The 20,571-nt window shown below is 42.2% G+C and overlaps 1 protein-coding gene across 3 annotated transcripts in view; it reads left to right on the top strand.

Annotated features, from left to right (window-relative positions):
- The window catches only part of KCNMB2 (potassium calcium-activated channel subfamily M regulatory beta subunit 2), a 155,138-nt gene that overhangs the window by 9,986 nt on the left and 124,581 nt on the right, over positions 1-20,571 (top strand). The window contains exon 1 of one of the 3 annotated variants that reach the window (XM_067536436.1): positions 16,462-16,484. The exons of 1 other annotated variant lie outside the window; for it this stretch is intronic. In XM_067536436.1, the coding sequence (XP_067392537.1) occupies positions 16,465-16,484 (20 nt within the window). In that variant the 5' untranslated portion in view covers positions 16,462-16,464. Of the gene's footprint in view, positions 1-16,461; positions 16,485-19,860; positions 19,978-20,571 lie in introns of those variants that run through there. One more of the 3 variants, XM_067536439.1, reaches the window with a different exon arrangement.

The following is a 20,571-nucleotide window of genomic DNA, read 5'->3' as shown; positions in this document are numbered from 1 at the left end:
CCAGTTGACTTTAGTGAGAGCTGGATTTGCAAATCATACCGTCACTAATTAATCTTCACAACAGCTCTCTGAGGTAGGTAATGCATTCTTATTATCAGCATCCCCATTTTTCAGGTGAGAAAATGGACGCACAAAGACACTATGGCCAATTATTTTTAAGTCTCCGTTAATTGAGGGTGTCTCAGTTTCCCAGATCAGTCACACCATCCCATGGTTTCCAAAAGGGTCCCCTAACTTGCATGCCTGCATTTTTTTTTTAACCGAAGCATCCAAAATTGATGGACACTTTTTTAAATCATGGGTCTAAATGACAGAGGGACTCAGATCAGTAACTGCAAATTCAGTGCACTAGGACCATGCATAGAGCTTGCCAAATTTTGTGACACTTCCTGTGTGACACAATAGCCCATTAATTACTTTGCATAATTTGCATTCTTGCACCTAACTGCTGCATATATAAAATAGCATGTATATTGCAGTAACAGCTAAAGAGCTCAGCCAGGTTGAACCCCGTTTTGTGCTAGACTATGTACAAACCACAAACTTCAGTTTAAAAAAAGTTGTGTAGATATAATGCTTATGAAATTCATTGGATTGACACCAGATTCCCCTCACAGAACTCTCCTGAGTCATGGGAGCACCTGGGTGGAGGAGGCAGAATCTTATTATTTATACTCCTAACAAGTTGGTGGAAATCCAGAAGTAACCAGATGAACCAAGATGCTGCTTAAGAGGGATTCTGCTACAGAGTAGCATTAGCCCACTCCGCACTGTGGTCTCCATTAATTCCACAGCTCCTGATCCACCAAGCTCCTTTCTTCCAACAGCTCCCACTCCCCCAGGAGCTCCTCATGCCTATGTGACACTGGAACCATTGCCACTGCCTGCTTCCTTCTTAGCTACTCCATGTAGTTCAGCGCGGCAGATAGAGTGCATGGCGGCCAGAGTGGGAGGCAAAGAGGTGAGGCTGCTTGTTCACTAGGCACCACAGCAGCTTTTTGTGGTGACCAGGATGAACTGCAGCCTCAATATTCATGGTTTCCAAGAGCCAAGCTGAATGCATGCGGGAATGGGCCAGGACCAGGGCCAGGGCCTGCATGCGTTAGCATCACATTAGATGCATGACACTTAGCAGACTTGCATGCAGTTATTCAATATTCATATCACAGTATTCAAACGAACAACCTGAGACCATGCTGCGATCCTTTAACACTGCAAGAGCCCTGGCACAGAAGGGCCTACTGCCCCTGGAACTGGCTACAGACAGCACGAACATCACTTTGTCTTTCACTTGCTATTCCCACAGACCCTGTTTGACCTCCTCACCCTCCATCCTCTATTTCATGCACATTTCCAAAACTCACAGTCCTTCGTAGCAGAATACAATTACTGGCCCCGCACACTTGTGATAACACAGCTCCAACGGTGGCCTTCTCAACTCCAAACTGATTAGCGACTGACCGGTAGCAGTCTGGATTTGCCAGCTTCCACACGGCAATCACCACACACTACTCCACCAAGAAGGCAGCTCTCATTTTGGTGTCCATGCACTGCAGGGCAGGGGCGAGCGCCGCACAGAGTTCCATGACCGTGGCTTTGTGCATTCAAAAGTTCTGCAGCCACTGCTCGTCATCCCAGACCTGCATAACGATGCGATTCCACCACTCAGTGCTTGTTTCACACGACCAAAAGTGGCGGTGCACCGTGTGCAGATGCTCCATGAATGCAAACAGTCATTCGGCATTGTTTGTTTGCATGGCACACAGCAGGTCAGGCACCTCAGATTCCTTTTCCAGTTGGGAGCTCATGATATACTGCATGACCAGCTGCGATGTCTTCAGAACACTGACAACAACAGTGGAGAGCAGTGCAGGATCCATCCTTTCAGATAGAGATGGCGGGAGCTCAGGAAACTGGGGCCTTTGAAAAATGCCATGAAACGCAGTTGGAAACCCATGGAATGACGGGACAGAAATCACTGCATCATGGGACGGTGAGCCTGCCCCCATGATGCACTGCAATCCTCTCTGCCTTCCCACAATTCCTAGCAGCATAAGGTGGCGAGTTGCATAGTGGGATAGCTGCCCACAATGCACTGCTCTCGCTGTCAATGCTAGAGCACTAACTGTGGGCACGCTTCAGCGACACGAGTGCTGTGTGGACAGGCACAAGTGTTGTAATTACAGCGCTTTTTGATCATCGCTGTAACTTGCGTTGACAAAACTGCCTAGTGTAGACAAGGCCTGATACTTTGTCAATCTAAGCTTGCCACAAAAAGTTCCACACCTCTTGCTGAGGTGGTTTTATTTTGTCAGCAAAGCAGGAGAGTTTTGCCAGCAGGAGGAGCGTTGCAGCCTGTAAACTCCACTGTTTTGTCAATAAAAGCTGACTTTTGTCAACAAAACTGTGGTGTGGACCAGGCCTTAGTTGTATTATAAAAACATTGGATTTACTTGTTCACTTGGCCCAAGAGAGCCTTTCTCCCTCCTGCAAGAGCCAAGAGCTTCCCCCTCACTTTTACAGCAAGAGTGTCTCCCGCCCTCATCAAAGTTCCACGTTGCACCCACCTCCCTCCCAGCGGAGGGGGATGAGATTGGACTCACTACAGGCTAGACCGTGACTTTCAGCAGAGCTCTGGAAAAGGGCTGTTGCATAAGCTGCACCATCCCAGGGATTGGCCCCTGAAAGCATTATGCCTCAGAGACACCCCTCCTCAGCATGGCCTCCCCCGGTGCATTCCCTTTGTTCAGGGGTAGCAGTTTGCTTCTGGCTTATGCCACCAGCAAATCACAGCAGCTTCTAGTTCAGCATCATGAAAGGATGGAGCCAAGGTTCACCCACTCTCACCCCTCACTTCCTGCCCACCTGCTTCTAGGAGGGAATAGGCAAACCTCCAACAGCTGCTTAGCCAGTCTCACTCCAGATAACCCAAGTGGGGTAAGGAGGATTCTTCCTCTCTCTTATTCCCCTAAGCATGCATGGAGAGAGAGTCACAATCGCACCTTAGGCTGACGGATTTGATTATATATTTGAATGCAGGGATGTTCGTAGGTTTGCAGCTCACATTGTGCGTTGTGTGTATTGGAGGCATGTAAGACGAGCAGAAGATACAATAGGGCAATAATTACCATGAAGTATTTTATGTATCATTAGACTAATCCTCCTGACAACTCCAGAATTTCTTAGCAAACAAAACAGAAATGGGAAGAGGAGATACTACTGGAGAGAGCTGGCAGTGTGCAGTATATGAAACTGTAAACATCTGTGAATGAAATACTATATGCTTATGAAAGCACTAACCTCGTAGCCACATATTTTGGTCCTTTGTTCTAGGCAGGCTGCTGTTTAGTTTGCAGAGTCAAGTGCTTTGACCCAGCACCGTGTATATCCTAAGAGTATGTTGACCATTGAGCAATCTTTGTGCCTTTCTACAGCAGGTTATATTGTACCCACTGCATACACACAAATTCTCTCTCTCTGACTGTTTCAATTTCCTGGAGGGCTTTATCCATATTTCTAAACTGTTTAGTGTGAGCAGCAGAAAGTGATGAAAGAGCGAAACAGTAGAAGCTCCAAATGAACAGACATATCAAAGGTATTGAATGTTTATTTTGCAGCTATCTGTTAGGTTTTCTGTGTGATAGGTAATATCCTAATGGTAAACTAGACCAATATTAGTCTGGCTGGGTAACTGAAAAGGTAGAGGGGCCAATTACAGACCTTAGTGTTTCCCAGTCTCTTCTGTCTCTTTCTCTCTTGCTTTCTTTTGGGGTGGGGGAAGAATGTATTTGGACTCAAACTGTAGAATCTCCTTTCAAAGAGTTTGTTACTTGCAATTAGGATGCAGTCTATAATTTTACGAAACCCGAAGCATGACATTTTCATTAATACATATTCAGGCTAACTACTGAAAAATCTTCACTCAAGTTTTTTACGCCGTTCAAACCTTCAGACATGTATTTCCCAGGATAGATTCTTGTTCCCCCAGTATGCAAGATTAGATTTTATATTTCTAACACTTACACATATTTAGTTAGTCATTAGTGTTTATCTGAATAGAGTTCTCTTTCCCTTATAAGCCATCTTTTATTTTATGACATGAGAAAACAGTTACAAATTGTATTTGACAGCAACTCACCAGCTCCTGAGATTCAGATGCTTCCTGCTTTGTGTTATCTTTCCTGACAAATCAATATGAATAGGACAATCACATAGCTAGTGAAAGAAGCATTTCATCACAAATTAACCCTATCAGATTAGGGTGATATTGTCCAAACACCTTACCATAAGGTATTTCTCCATCCTCCTCACTATCCTTCCTCATTGTTTAAAAATAATACCAGGGCACAAAGATTAATTATTTAAAAGGCAACAAAAATAAACTTTACAAAAATTTAAAATGCCAAAGGCAACAAAATCCAGGAAATTCAAAGGTAAGGCTGACATTTTCCTCGTCACCAGTGGTTGTAGAATTATGGTAGATTGTAGAGCCCATAACTGAGACCAGGGTTCCAGTGAGCTAGGCATTGTACAAACACACAGTAAGAGACAGTCCCTGCTCAGAAAGGTTCACAGACAAAGCATGGGAGAAGGGAATACTATTATCTTCATTGGAAAGATGTAGAATGGAAGCACAAAGAAATTAAATTATTTGCTCAAGGTCACACACACAGTCTGCAGCAGAGCCAGGAACTCAATTAAAGGTTTCCTAAGTCTCAGCCTAGTGCCCTACCCACAAGAACAGCCTTCCTCCTTTATTATTAACCTCATGCAGTTGTCTTTTTATTATTATTTTAACATTCTCACCTGACCCAGTGTACCACGCTTCCACCCCTTTTCTCTTTGGAGAAACACATGGGCATTGCCAGATTAGATCAGACCAACGGTTCCTCTGGTCCAGGACTCTGTCTTCAACCATGGCTAACTTCAGAGGAAGGTGCAAGAACCCCCTCGACTGGCAAATCAGTTCTGATGAAGGTCTTGTCCTAACCCCTTGTAAGGTCTGAGGCCTTGTTGTTTTTGGCTAAGCAGTAGCAGCCATTTTAGGAGAGACAGCAGCCATAAGCTAAGAAGCATGTAGTCATATCTTCACATTCCTGAAATTACAACAAGATAATGTAATATCAGGCTGTTAAGAAGGTGCTACTATACCTTCCACCACCAGATAAAGGTGGGTAATAGTACCCACCACCACCAGATAAAGAAACAGATCTTAAGATGTTTAAAGAAAACTTTGTTTGATAGCTTTCTGTCTGGCAAGAAATCACTTTGTCTGTATGGTACCCACTTCTTTATTATTTATCTGAATGATTTCTGTCTGGTTCTTTGATTGTTTCTGTCTGTTACATAACTAAGTGTGCAATATTTAAATCAATTAAGGTGGCCGGGTATGGTTGGTTAAAGAATTATTTCGCAATATGTTAGGATCGGTCAAAGAATTATTTTATAATATTTTAGTAAAATGATTGGTTAAAGTATAGCTAACCAGGACTATAAAACTGGGGTCCAAGAGGGAGACCAGCTAGGGAACAAGAAGAATAAGAGGTAGGAAATACCTGAAAGAAGAAGAAGAAAACGAAGACACAGCTGAAAATCAGAGCTGCTAGAATCCTCTGTATGACTGATATGCAACAACCAAAAGCCAGACAAGACTGACCTTCCCTGGCCAACAGGGAAAGTCTGCCTGACTGATCAAGATTGGTGAGCATAGCACTGTATGCTTAGCATGTGTATTATGTTGGGTAATTGTTAATAAATAGAGGTTAGGGATATTAATGTGTAAGGCTCTCTCACTGGTAAAAGGTCCTGCAAACCTGCAGCAGAATACACCAGGATCCCTATGAATTGGGAAAGGGTGTGGTAATTACATTAACCAGGTTAGTTTCACCCCGAGCCCTAAGAATTGGGTATGGATAACCCGGGGCCATAGAGTATGAATTGGGTAAGGATAGGTGCTTTTCCACAGAAGCCCTATGGATTGGGAAAGGGTGGGGATGCCTTGACAGGGTTATGCCTTGAGCTCTACAGATTGGGGTAAAGATGGGGTGCCCTAGTATGCGGGTAACACCCTAACAGTTAGAGACTGGCTTAAACTCTGAAGCATGAGGTTTTATATCGCTTCCAAAATCTTGTTTATTATCATTAAATATTCAAACTCAGGATGTTAATGTTATCCATATAAATGTCCAATTCCATCTATTTTGGGTGATGGTGCTGAGGTGGTCTCAGTTTAATAGGCCTGTTAGATGATATATTTTAAGGAGGAGATGGTAGCAGCGTGGCATATATACTTGTGAAAAATACCAATATTTGCATCGCCCCATGTGTTATTCCATTCAGAGGGCAGTGTTGCCACTTCTGACCCCACTTTCCACTGGGGCATGGGGTAGCAGTAAGTTATGGCCTGGATTTCACAGGAGCCTTCATGGCAGAAACTGCTTTCGGAATGTACTATATCAAGACGTCATGCTTGGATGGCCCATGTGAAGGAGAAGTTGTGACCAATTTACACTGCCACAGCCTTCCCCACTGGCATAGGAGATTATCTGTTGGGCCAGGAATAAATCTGGACCCCCAACTAGTAGTATCTATATGTCTACATATGTATTGAGCAGCATGGACTAGCTGATAAAGTACTGAATTAAGAATGGGGTGAGTTGGGTTGTACTCCTGGTTCTGCTACTGCCCTGCCCTATGACCTCGAGCAAGTCACTTTATGCCTCTGTTTTCATCTGTAAAATGGAGATAATGATACTTACTTTCCTGTCCAAGGTGCTTTGAGATTTCTGAGTGAAAAGTGTGAGGTGAAAATTAAGTATTATTTTATTCTGTATGTCCACCCTAGTTCAAGGACTCTGTGGGCTATAAAAGCTCATAACTGTCAATTAGGCTACTGTGTCTGGGCAAAATGTCACTAAAAACAACCACCTTTTATTGAAAAGAATAAAGATGGCACAGATCCGTTCCACACAAGTAGCAACCTGACTGCTCGTTCAGGTGACGCCATGCAGTACTTGAAAGGAAAAAAAAAAACTCATCCAACCTTTCCAGCTTTTATTTCTGTGTTGGGCATCCTGGCAGCTGGTATCCGTTGCCAGTGAAGCCTAACTGAGATTTCCACCCACCGCTGAGCCAGTCAGCACAGCAGCCGTTTGGATTCAGTTCATGGCACTTGTTCTGCCTCTTTGCTTTGAAGCCTTGGTGTGAGGTGATCAATGCTGTATTCTAAACTCATCTGAGCACATTCTCTCATGCCCTGGAAAATATATTTTGTTTCTCATGCTTCGGGGAGCTATTATTAAAATATATTTGCAGATATTCTGAAGCACCAGGACGGTGTAAATATTGTCTCTTTCCCAGCTATCCAAGCAACACTTTTTTGTTGTTATCTTTGTTTTATGTTTAATTATATATTTCAAGCACTAGCTCAGAGGTTAATCGCTATGGGAACTAGCCAAGGGAGAGAGTTTTCCTTCTGGAGCCTCATCCAGCTGGTGATATAAACATGACCAGGCTCAGTAAAATATTTTTTAATTCCTCCGTTTAATTCTCTACCCCCGTGTAGATATTGTGGCAAATTCCACGCAAGCCAAATCATGGAATGCAGACAGGATTGAGGAAGCCTGCCCCAAGGTGCTCTTCGCTTATATGCTAATCAGTTATATATGTTTCTGCCATCGTAATTACTCAGCGGTTCAAGAGATAATGAGAAAATCCTGGAGAATCAGAGAGCTGTTCATCAGAGCTGGAGGTAATACTCACGCTGCAATGTGTTTCCAGGTTGTCAGTCTGAGGGACACCGTGGTACTGCTGGATTCAGACCCATGCCAGCTAACTGCCAGTGTGGGATTGTTCCCTGCTTTGTCCGGTCTGGTTACAGCAGGACTCCCACCATTTGCCTTGGAAAGGTCTAACAGATGTTGTTACCTCGGGTTCTTTCAACCCAAAACTCTTAGTTACCTTACTCTGTGCGAGGTGGTGTCAAGAAATAAATCAATGGAAACACAGCCACCCGCCCAATAGATGACTGGCACAAACAGTACAACACAAGAGTGCTCTCACTTAAAGCTCTACTTGGACTCAAGCACTTAGACGTGTCTGCAAGAGCTTAGTAAAATAGCCCCAACCCTCAATAATTACCGAAGTTTGGGGTGGCTTTCGAGTGTTACAGCAGCAGCCTTCCAACTGGCTGGTCTGCCAGCTGCCAGTGGAATCCCCAGACTGTGTCCAAGAAGAGATCCCCCAAGAGTCCAAACCTCTCCGGCCGGTTTATCCTTGTTAGTAGACGACGCATCACAAAAACCCTCAAGAAATGTATAATAGGGATAAAGAAGGTTTGGATAATAACGTGGTTAAAATGGTGCCTTGGTAAAATAGTTATTAACATGCAGCCCAATATGATGGGAAAATGGATCCTCTGGGAACCCCATGGAGTAAAAGTATAAAAGAGTGAATTTTGAAACCACTTGTAACCAATTTGATCAAGGCATATGTGATTCAAACCTATGTAAATAAGCAGTTGTAATTAAACCCCCCACACAGACAGGTACACTCCCTGCTCCAGGGCTCTGACTCAGGGCCAAATTCAAAACTGAAAACCACTGGGCCCCTTCAACAGTGGAGACCATCACCTACCGATACTTCACCACATTGGGGCCATCAGTGGGGTCACCCAATTAAGGGGGCAAAAATCCACCAGAAATCTCCTTCGAATATCGATACTGTTTCTGGGGCAGGGAATCGGGCCGTGTAACTAGGATTTCTGCATCCATTTTATCCCATTCTATTTTATTTTTGGCCCGCACCTTCTGGTGTCTCTCTGCAATTGCTAGGACTTCTGGAGTCCAAACAGGCCATTCCAGTTCTTCAGATGCCTTAAGTTCTGCTGTTCAGCAGGTTGCTGAAATTTCCACAGGTTCCCAGGGTGTGTCAGGAGGCATTTCCGATAGGACCCTGTTAGCGCAATCAACCAGCACTCTTAATTCTCTCAAGACATCAATTCCCAGGTTCCCTTCTCCTCTCAGATGCACTGAACCAAATTGCCATTTCTCCTCTTTCCTACCCGCTACAGGATGTTTTTGTAAATACAGTTAGAGTGCTCATTGATTCTTTTCTGCCTAACACAGTATCCCCTTTTTTTTAACACAATACCCAACAATGTTAGCAACAAGACCAACACACAAAACACAATCTATGTCACAACAGTAGCTCCATGGTGTTGCTCTTCAGCAGGTACCAGATTTTCCTACAGTTCTGAAAGACAAAAAGAACATTTTTCTATCTCCCTTGGGGGGAAGGGAGGGGGCGACAGATTATTGCTTAAAAAGCCCCTTCCTTTTACAAATTTCCTTGCGGATTGCAGGCAAAACAGAGGAATTACCCCTATATTTTCCTGTGTTTTGCTCTATAGGCAGGCCAGATTTGTAATGTTTTCTACCTTTTATTAAAGGTTAACCTGACCCTTTCAGTATCAGGACTAACTTGTTTCCCACCTTCCTTTCCTGGAGGGTTGAACTCTGAGCCTTTTGGTTTCAGCTAGTTTGTTTGCTGACCAAATACGACCATTATCTGCAGTTCCTTTGTGCTACTTTGTCACCAGAAAAAGGATCCAGAATCTCTCTCTCTCCATTCTTCTGGTTCCGGCTGCCTCTGACTTTAGTCACTAAAAGATATTGAACTTTATAAAGCATGGAAGTACCCCAAGAGTTAAATGCTAACAAAACCAATTCATCTTAAACCTACAAGACAGAGTTTTACTAACCAAGAGTGTTGATTTAGGTCCTTAACACCTTACATAATTACACAATAAGTTTACACACATACACACATTCTCTTTTTCTTAACATCCCTTGCACTGTTCTAATTATTTTTACACAGCCGTACACTAATTATATTCCCTTTTATGCATTTGGAGGCTGTTAAGTTCCAATGGAAACCCCTTATGTTCCTTTAGTGATTTTAACTAAATCATCCATATTCAGATGATTTCAGTCAGATTGTCTCTGCCTGCAGCAGTTATTTACAATTCATTATTTTCAGACCATTCCTTTGAGAAAAGGACCATTTTCCTTCAGAATAGCTGCAAAGAGACCAAGAATTTTCTTCCTATAACACTTTCCCTCTTTAACATTTCCACAACTTTCAACTGTTTAATTCCCTCCAATCTCTACAGTGTTAACTTCTCACTCTCTTTCCTTAAATGACTTGCTTACCTCCCAAAATGACACCTTCATCAGCTGAAACATCACCATTCCAAGTATTGTCCCAGCAGTCTGAATCCCCAGTGCCTACACTTAGTCCTGCCTCTACGCCCCTCAGGGTTCCCAGCATGTTTTTTCAATCTCATTTGTTGCCTGCAGTCTGCTTGTCTGGGCCTGATCCTCTTCTCCTTGTAGAACTGTTCCTTCCCAGGGACACAGACCATGTCTCACTACCCATTTAGCAAGGAGAGAGGGCCACAATTCACGCCCACTTTTCCTGGTTCCTTTTCTTCATTTTCTTTCTCTCTGATTGCTCCAGGGTGGTCATTCTGCCAAATAGGTGGTGATCCTTTCTGACAGAAGGCACAGGCATTCTGCTATTTATTTATTTACTGTGTTAGGCTCCATCAATTCAGTCCAAACGACTTTAGGTTGCCACATTCTCAACAATTTAGGGCTCTCACTCCTCTACTCTCTCTTTCGGGCATTCAGGAAGTAAGGGGCCAAACTTTACCCCTCCATGGACTCCAGGCTAACACCCATTCCCAGTGGACTCAGGGCACTATGGGTCTGCGGCACCTTTGCGCAGTGAAAGAGCCTTACACATCTGTATTCTTCCTCTGTTACTTTACTTTTCTCAAAACTGCTTTCCAGGTAATTGCAAGGTATCAGTAGCAAGGTACAAAAATCAATCAAGCTGTTTCCCAACATCATTTTCAATTGTTCTCCCTTTCCACATGGTACCTTTCCTTTGGACACAGTTCCACCCTCAAGCAGACATTCAGCCTGAATTCTAAGTCCCAATAATGGAATTTATCTGTAAATTAACTCACAAACTGCAACATGGGAACTCGTAGGGAGTAATTCAACCCACAGTTTTTAAACTCCTGTTGCAATAGATAAACTACAAACTGTTTATACCGTCCATCTCCTTCCTCTCCACCATCCTTGCTGGGGCCTCCAATTCTGTTACCCAGGATTGTTTCAACCCAAAGTTCTTGGTAACCTTACTCTGTGCGAGGTGGTGTCAGGAAATAAATCAAATGGAGACATGACCATCTGAGAAATAGATGGCTGGCACAAACAGTGCAACACATGAGTGCTCTCACTTACAGTTATACTTTACTTAGTCTCAAGTACTTACACTCATCTGCAATAGGTTAGTAAAATACCCCCAACTCTCAATAATTACCAAAGTTTGGGGTGGCTTTCGAGTGTTACAGCAGCAGCCTCCCAAATGGCTGGGCTTTCAGCTGCCGCTGGGGACCCCAAAGAAGCGGTCCCCCAAGAGTCCAAACCACCCCCTGCCTATTTATTCTTGTTAGTAGATAATGACACATCAAAAAAACTTGTGGAGCAGTTTCGTACTCTAGACAGAGGTTGCTTCAGAGTACTAATTAGCTAGATGTGTTCCTGCAGAATCTGCATGTCTTGAGGCCCAGACAAACATCTCTCAGAGGGCAAGCATAAATAAGCTTCTTGTCACCGATCCCAGTACGTCCACCACAGATTTCACGTGGAGGGAGGAGGTGCAGAGTCAGATAAAGGCTGAGCAAAAGGCTCTCATCCCTTCCTGGCTTAGTCATGCTAAGGCTGCACAGGCCTGTAAAAAAAAAAAGCCTACTGATTTTGGCTGCTGTTAGCAACAAGTATGATGATCAACATTACACTATCGGTAGTAGTCCCTGGCCCTTTTACTGGTCCATCAAAATCTCCCCATACAATGTCACTGTTAGGGGCCATGTCAGATATTCAGATGAAATTATCCTTCACTCAGTTTCATCCCATTCTTCCTCATTATGTCCATTCCCCAGAGCACCTTAAGCTCTCACTTTTTAGCATTTACTCTCTTCAAATATTTGAAGACAGCTATCTCATCCCTCACAGCAGTCAGTTCAAGCTGAATACATTTAGGTTTTTTCATCTTTCTTTACAATTCGGCTTCAGAAGCTGTTAGACGTCTTTGTTGCTCTTCTCTGAGCCCCCTCCAATTTCTCAAGATCCTTTAGTACAAATGTATGTAGCATCTGAAATGTAGTGTCACCAATTCCCTGTACTGTGATGGGACATCTCTATGTATGCGATTCCAAATTCCGTACTCAGAGTTAAGACCAAGAGCTGTGGAAGATATCTAAACCTTTAAAAGGGCTTGCAGAAGATGCTGTACATGGAGGGAGGAGGCTCTGAATAGTATGAGACCATCTAGGCTCTTCAGATTTCCTTCAGAACAATTTCCTCCAGACTTTCAGAGACGTGTGGAAAGTCCAATCACGACTCAGAACTTGTGCGAGCTGTAAGCGTGTGGTGGAATCAAGTTCTAGAGTTGGCCACTGACTATCATCAATATTGTCTCTTTGTGCTCCCTCATATATCTATATCCATCTCTTGTCTTAGACTGTAAGCTCCTAGGGAAGGAACCATCTTTTTCTTCTGTGTCTGCACTGCCCCCAGCACTGTGGGTTCCTGGTCCATGACTAGGCTCCTAGGCGCTACAGTAAGGCAGATGATAACAATAAATAATATTTTGGAAATTTTGAAAGCTTTGCATTTTGAAGGAAAAATAGGGAGGAAATCAGTTAAATTTTTTATGATTTTTTGACCCGTGCAGACTTTTTGACGAGCTCTAGAAATAACTAGCACCAGCCAGGCAAGTCCAGTGGATTTATTCTGGATTTCTCTTGGTGTAACTGACAAATGTGGACCACTGGCTCTCCCTCTCCAGTTTCCAAATGGTCTGGGTTTTGTTCCCCAAATGCCGTGTGTGTGGCTGGCTAGCTAGCAGTGTAAAATCAAGCACTCATACAATAGATTGGTACTATAATTTGGACAGATTTTTGCACCCAGGCAGTGGCTACATGAAGTCCATGTACACAGCTCAGACTGCAGGATCATGGCCGTACCTGTATATTCCCTTAACGGTATCACGGTTGATTTATTGTGTAAACAATGCAGTCTAGCAACTGTTTTTTGCACTGGAGAAATAACAGCAGGAAAATCCCAGGTCTCAATCCAGTGAGAAACTTAAGCCTGTACTTAACTTTAAGCACATGAGTAATCCCACTGATGAAATTAAGTACATGCCTGAATGAGTCTCTGGACTGGGGCCCCACTTAGCAGTGCAGCAATGGCAGGATGGGTTAGTTGCTCTGAGTATATACCTAGGGATTCAGGCAGGATTGTACACCTGAGCAGCCATGGCTACGCTGCTATTTTTAGTGTGCTAGCTCAATCAGAGCTATTTATTTGCCTGTGTTGGATATTATACTTCCAGCTCCAGTGTAGACATACCCTTAGGTGATCTAGTCCATCCCCTTGTGGGTACAGAATTAATCCCAGTAGCGTATTTTCTCTGGCTTTATGCAATTTATTGCAGACTAGGGCCCCATTAGAGGAAAGTCTGCAGCAAAATTAAGAACCATTTAATTCTTCTTCTTCCTGTTCTTCTTTGATCTCATCTTGCTGGGAGAAATGTAGTTGTTAGGCCTCCTTTTTCACAGTATTCATTTCTCCACTGACTTTGAGGAAGTTATCACTTGGTTTAGCCTTTGGCTTTGGTCATGATTTAAAAACATCATCTTGGCAACTTTATTATCTTCCTTGGCAATATTTCACAGATATAGACCTCCCAACTAGGCACTGGTTATATTGATATTTTAACTAGCTCTTGGTTGGCAGAACAATAGCTGTAAAATATTGCCGGTGAGATAAGGCTGTATTAAAGTAAGAGATAAATGATGGGCCTTAACATTTAGCTAGCTTTGTTTTCTTTATAATGGTGTTTGCTGTTTGTGGACCATCCACTTCCACTAGATAGGGTGAGATGGAAAGTACTCCTAAATGCATGAAATAAATCCTATGGAGAGAAGCTGAGTAACCGCTTCCTTCTGAACAGAAGTTTTTCATGTGCTTTCTTGAATCATCTAGTTTGCCAGAAGTGAGTGAGTGCTTCTGCATGTATGTGATAACTGATAATACACTCTGGAGTCATTAAGACTTATGTGAATCTTTATTTGAGTACTTTTAAAATACATATTACTTTCTTGAAAAACTGTGATGGCTCCTTTGGAGCCATTAATGTGAATTAGGACACGTACTATGTGTAGTAGAGAGCATTATGAAAAGTAGTTATTATACATGCAGAGTAATTGACTTTTTAAAAATATTAATATTATTGCTTTAATTTTCTCTTCCAAACACTGTCAGTGATCAGATTACCTTTATATATCAATCATTTGCTAAATTTCACATTCTGAAATAAAAAAGAGTTTTGAATTCTGCAACAAGGGGGGGAGTCAGTGATTGATAAGCTTGGTTTTTTCCTCCTTTATTTATACAAGTTTAAAATTCCCTAACTGATTTATTAAAAGTTATTTGCAATGTCAAAAAATGCTACATTTGAGCAAAGACCTACTACTCATGTGATGAGTTGAGACTATTGCATACGATGCAAAGCATGCTCATTTTGTGGTTTATCTCGTCTTCCATTCCTCCCACTTTTGCCTGTTTCTTCCACCTGTTGTATATTGTCTTTATCCTAAACTGTGAGATCTCTGGGCCAGGGAATGCCTTTTTAAAACTTGTTTGTACAGTGCCTAGCACAATGGGGCACTGATGTCGTCATCATCATCATCACATCAAAATATTATGAAGTACATTTTTCATAGCTGAGGTTTTAAAAAAAAACAAAGGTCAAAAGTCCCATTGACTTCAATTGGAGGCAGCTCTGACACATAGGTATTCTGATTGGACTACCCCTAGCCGATGAATGCCATGTTTCAAATTAAGAAAAGAGAAATACTTGAGTAATTAGCATACTTTATCAAATAAGGTAAATTGACAATGAGACAAGAAAGTGTAGGAGAAATGGTATAAACACAACCCTATGTATAATACAGATATATACATTGAAATAGCCATTGGGATCAATGGGATGTTTACTCAGTTCTTATTCAGACGAACTCACAACTGCAATCAAGGGCTGACTAGAAACTCTGTTCATACTGAGAAAGTTCCTTAGGATTTGATCCATTGGGCTTTCAACTAGAGGGATCTCCAAGCATCTCACAAACTGGTTTACAAACTATATGCCACATATATAGGAATCACTTCAGCCATCACTAAAATGCAGCCACCTCTAGCATGAAATGCACCAGCTATTGAAGAAGGGGCACTGAGCCTTAGAACTACAGGCAAATTCTCAGTAGGCAGAATGGATTTACCCAATTGGGGTTTAGTACAGAGATCACCCTTATTCTTGCCCTAATGCCATAGGATTTTCAATCATCACAAGTCATCAGGGATTGTGTTCTTTATCTCCTCTGAAAAAAAAAGAGTCTCAACCTAAAACTTAGTGTTGTCCCAAAAACATTTTGGGTTGTTTGTGAAATATACTGACCACTGAAATGGCTTGCAAAGCAGTGGGAAAAGAAAGGAGAGGAAACAAGTGGCTGGGGGTCCTTTAAATTAAGAGAGCTGTTTGGAAAAGCTTACACAGCACCTGTTGCTACCCAGCACTGTCCATCTCTCACTATCCAAAGCTAAATTAACTAAACAATGTTTGTAACACTAGGGACATGAAAAAACACCCTCACACAGCCTCATGTAAGTACTGCTTTCCTGTCATCAGTTACATTTACTCCCATATTTATATTTAACTTAGTACCATCCATGCAATTGTAGATACCCTATTGACAAAAGACTGTTTGTTTTCAGTACCTGTTATTTTTCTTTGTTGAAAGATTGCACCAGGCAGCAAAATAATACAACAAGCACTAGGTTTTGTTTATGTGTATCTATCTACAAAGTTCTTTATGCATCGGTGATATGTCTCTCTGCCAATACTTTTTGCATCAGGCACATATATTTTCTTGACAGACTAAGAAAGAGGGAGGATTCAAAGAGAGTCATTGTTTTTCAAAACAACATCACCAGCAAACATCAAACTCCCCATATCAGAGCCACTTTCCGTCACTTGTGTTTCTACAAACAGAAAATGGATGATTCCCCTTTGAGCAATTATAAACTTTAAAAAGGCTTGTGGTTTTTAGACTCTGGCGAGACCTGTTGAAAGCAACATCATCATAACTGAGTTGCACTAAAAGCGTTGCAATGGCTCTTTTGTCCTACATGATCTATGATGACATTTCTAAAGGAGTTTTCCTCCCCTAAGGCTCTTACCATTTTTTAAAAGAGAGTCAGTCTACCTGTTTAAAGTACAAACTCCTGCATTCTCACACCCCTTTCACAGGAGAAGTTTGTTTGTACTATGGCAACCATGCATCAAAGGTAGGATCTTTTTTACTCTTTTTCCTTTTTTTCTAAACAAAGATTTAAATATCTGTATCAGAGATGCTTGTAAAAACCAGTTTCTGCATATGTCAGTCTGAAATACTTCTTTATTTGTGAGATGCACTGGACATAGAAAAGACAGATCTAAGACAGTTAGATTAGGTCTGCTCGTCTCCCAGGTGCAGGAAGGATAGACTGCTGAATATATTGCAGGCACTGGGACATCAAACATAAAGACTGTCAAAATCATGGGGCACTTCGCTTATGTAAAAAGCACTGGATTTCCCAGGGTTGCAACAAACCTGTACAGCTATCAATGGTTTTATTAAAAATTATGGGGACTATTGGAAGGTTTAGTGAAGGTGTTAACATATGATAATGTAAGATGATAAGGTACAGGTAATTAATTCACATACATTTTGAAACACTATTGTACTTTATCACTTTCTACACAGTGATAGAGTCTCTATGCAGTTGCACACAGTAAAGCCTACGGTATTCAGCATTTACTGGAATAGTCATTTAAAAAAAATCAGTAAAGCAGCTGTCTGGTGTTCTGTTAAACCAAGCTTAGCAGGCGTTGGGGGGAGGGGGCATAATGCCCTTGTTACTCCCATTTCCAATGCCTTTCAGTCATTGGCTTCTCACCTATGTCTGCTCTGAAATGGGCATAGGGTTTTATGAGAAAGACACTCACAAGCAAACAGATCGGGGTGCCATGAAATTAACGTGTATCTGGGTGTCAGGGAGAGTGTTAAAGCTAAAAATACCCACCACGTACCTGTTGCCAAGTTCGTTGTGTCCATTAGGCAGACTTTTTCTGACATCAGTTTCAGCTAAGGGCCGTCTCAGTCCCAGCATCAACCAGGTCAGGGCAACATAGTCCCCACGTACTTGTGTTGTCCTCCAACCTGCTGAAAAGATGGTTCTATTCTGAAGGACATTACGGTGTTGTCTGCACTGAGGTGTTTGTGAGGATCATCTATCATTGCTTTAATAGCAGTTCATCGGCACAGATGCTAGCTACCGTAAGAATACTATTGTAGATCATTGGCCTAGCTATGTCTGAGCAGGTTTGGATGGTAAGGCAATAAAAACACCTGAGCCCTGTCTACACTAGCACATCTACTATTCCTAACACTGATGCAGCTGCATCCGAACTAGAGTAATAATGGGAGATTTACCCCAAAAATGTCTGAGATATTCACACCCTAGCTGCACAAGGATTTATTTCAGACAATAGCGCTAGCTGAATCTATGCCATCGGCCACCCACCAAGAGTACAGAACGGGCTACAATCTTTTGACAATGATTTCTTTTCACATTTGTAATGTGGCTTTTGTGACCATGTAAGGTGTGGATGCAAGTATGTCATGACTGTGTTGTGCTATGACTGTGTTTGGAAACAGCTTGATGAGGACTGCGAACAACCAGAGAGAGACTGCAGAAGCAGAGTAAAGCTGACTCCAGCAGCTTATGAGGCAGGGGCATGCACTTCCAGTATTGCGGAGGAAGTATTTTGGTTTCCCTCTCTGCAGAGTGTATTCTCTGTGACTTTCATTTCAAGTTGTTGAGAGAGAGAATGAATTTCACCCACAACAGGGGCACAGGAAAAGTCGATAGTAACCTCAGGCTCAATCTATAGGGACATATTGTGCCAGAAATTGAATTGTCTTCCTTTAGAGCAGCTGCTAATCATCCAGTATGCTCGAGTTAACCCTTGAGTGCCAGTGGGCTGGAATTGCCCACCCCACATTTGCCTCCTGCCCCATACTAATGGACTTTGCATTAGGATTGTCATCAGAAAAATTCCTACCCCGGGTGTCAAGAGGTTTAACTTTCTTGAATACTGGAGCAATCATGTGTGCTAGTCAAGTGGATGCAAAGTTCCTCCAGCTGATCATTTTGTGGTGATCACAGGATCCCTAGGTGGGACCATGGGGCCACTACCAAGAGTCTTTCCCAAGACACCAGAGGCTATTGCAACACTACCATGGAAGCTGGTAGTTAACATGGTGCCCAGCAGACTGGAACTTGATTTTCTTGGGCTTAGTGATTCTCTCTATTTCCAGAAGTACATAAACAAATAGGGTTTCAGAAGCAATTGGCCACTGCGAAAGATTCTCTCTCTTCAAGGAGGAAAAGAACTCGGCCCCATATACTGTGCACAGTTGTTATCTCCTCTCTCTGAAAACACTCCAGCCTGCATCCCTCTCTCTGAAAACAATCGGGGCTGTCTACCAGCTCCACTTGATGAATTTCACCCTCTCTCTGATCCACTAGCAATCAATTAACTAATTAAGGGGATTTTCCTGAAGCTAAAATCAATTGTTAAACAATTATTGATTATTTATTTAAAAAACCAAAAAACAAAGGAAACAAACCTTATGCAACCTTTTAAAACTTCCCTTAGGCTTCAAAAAACCTTGTTTATAGGTAAAGCTAATTAGGAATAGTATTTAACGGACCTTGAAGGGACTACCTGCTAACTTATCCTGCAATAGCCACTGCAAAGGAGAAAAGTGTGCAGTGTTTTTCCATAGAAACGGATTGACCTTGATCTCAGACTCAGCCATGCATGATTGCATAGCTTGTAAAATGAGCTCCTGCATATGCTCAGGAGGACTGGTGATGGGACAGGGAGCTTTTCAATCTGATTGCTTGTTCAAATCCAGCCCTAGTTGGTAGTGGCTAAAGACGGACGTTGCTCTCAAAACACATAGTCATCCTCCAAAATTTAGGGGTGTGTGGGAAACATGGCTTTGGTTTGAGAACTAAGATACAGCTGCCAAGTTATGATTCTGGATGATCTTCCCCTGCAGCATAGATAGGTGGTGGAATTTGGGATTTGTGTGAAATCATCACCAGCCAATGGCTGTTCAGTATCAGAATGGAGCAAAATGAGTTGATGGTTTCAGTCCAGTTCTTGGTGGACAAGTGTCCTCCTCACATAGATTTCGAGGCCAGAGGGGACCACTGTGACCATCTATTCCGACCTCTTGTATAACACAGGCCAGAGAACTTCCCAAAATAATTCCTAGAGCAGATCTTTTAGAAAAAAACCCAGTCTTGATTTTAAAATAGCCAGTGATGGGGAATCCACCACAACCCTTGGTAAATTGTTCCAATGGTTAATTACCCTCACTATTAAAAATGTATGCCTTATTTCTAGCCTGAATTTGGCTAGCCATTCCAGCCATTGAATTGTGTTATACCTTTCTCTGAAAGATTGAAGAGCCCATTATCAGATATTTGTGCCCATGTAGGTACCTATAGACTGTAATCAAGTCACCCCATAATCTTCTCTTTATTAAATTAAATTGATTGAGCTCATAGAATCTATCATGATAAGGCATCTTTTTTAATCCTTTAAGGATTCTCGAGGCTCCTCTCTGAACCCTCTCCAATTTATCAACATATGTCTTAAATTGTGGACACAAGAACTGGACACAGTATTCCTGCAGTGGTCACACCAGTGCTAAATACAGAGGTAAAATGACCTCTCTGCTCCTGTTCAAGATTTCCCTGTTTATTCATCCAAGGACTGCATTAGCCGATTTGGCAAGTGCTGCAGTGGGAGTTCATGTTCATCTAATTATCCACCATGACTTCCAAATCTTTTTCAGTCACTGCTTCCTAGGATAGAGTCCCCCACTGGGTAAGCATGGCCTACATTCTTTGTTCTTAGAAGTATACATTTACATTTAGCTGTATTAAAATACACATTGTTTGCTCGTGCCCATTTTCAAGGCATCCAGATTCAGCAACCTGTTTTCTTCATTATTTACCACTCTCCCAATTTATGTCACCTCCAAAAATTTATCAGTGATGATTTTATGTTTTCTTCCAAGCTATTGGTAAAAATGTTAAATAATGTAGGGCCAAGAACTGATCCCTGCAGGATGCCAGTGGAAATAAACCCACTTAATGATGCTTCTCCATGTACAGGTACATTTTGAGACCTGTCACTTAGCCAGCTTTTAATCCATTTAATGTGTGGCATGTTAATTTTATATCGTTTGACTTTTTTAATACAGTCTTTTTTGTGGTACTAAGTCAAATGCCTTCCAGAAGTCTAAGTAAG

The sequence above is a fragment of the Emydura macquarii genome, unplaced genomic scaffold (genome assembly GCF_026122565.2).
Source record: "Emydura macquarii macquarii isolate MOO-44397 ecotype Brisbane River unplaced genomic scaffold, CSIRO-AGI_Emac_v2 contig_3603, whole genome shotgun sequence".
NCBI lineage: Eukaryota > Metazoa > Chordata > Testudines > Chelidae > Emydura > Emydura macquarii.
Note: the sequence above shows the minus strand (reverse complement) of the source record. Positions and strands in the feature narration are given on the sequence as shown.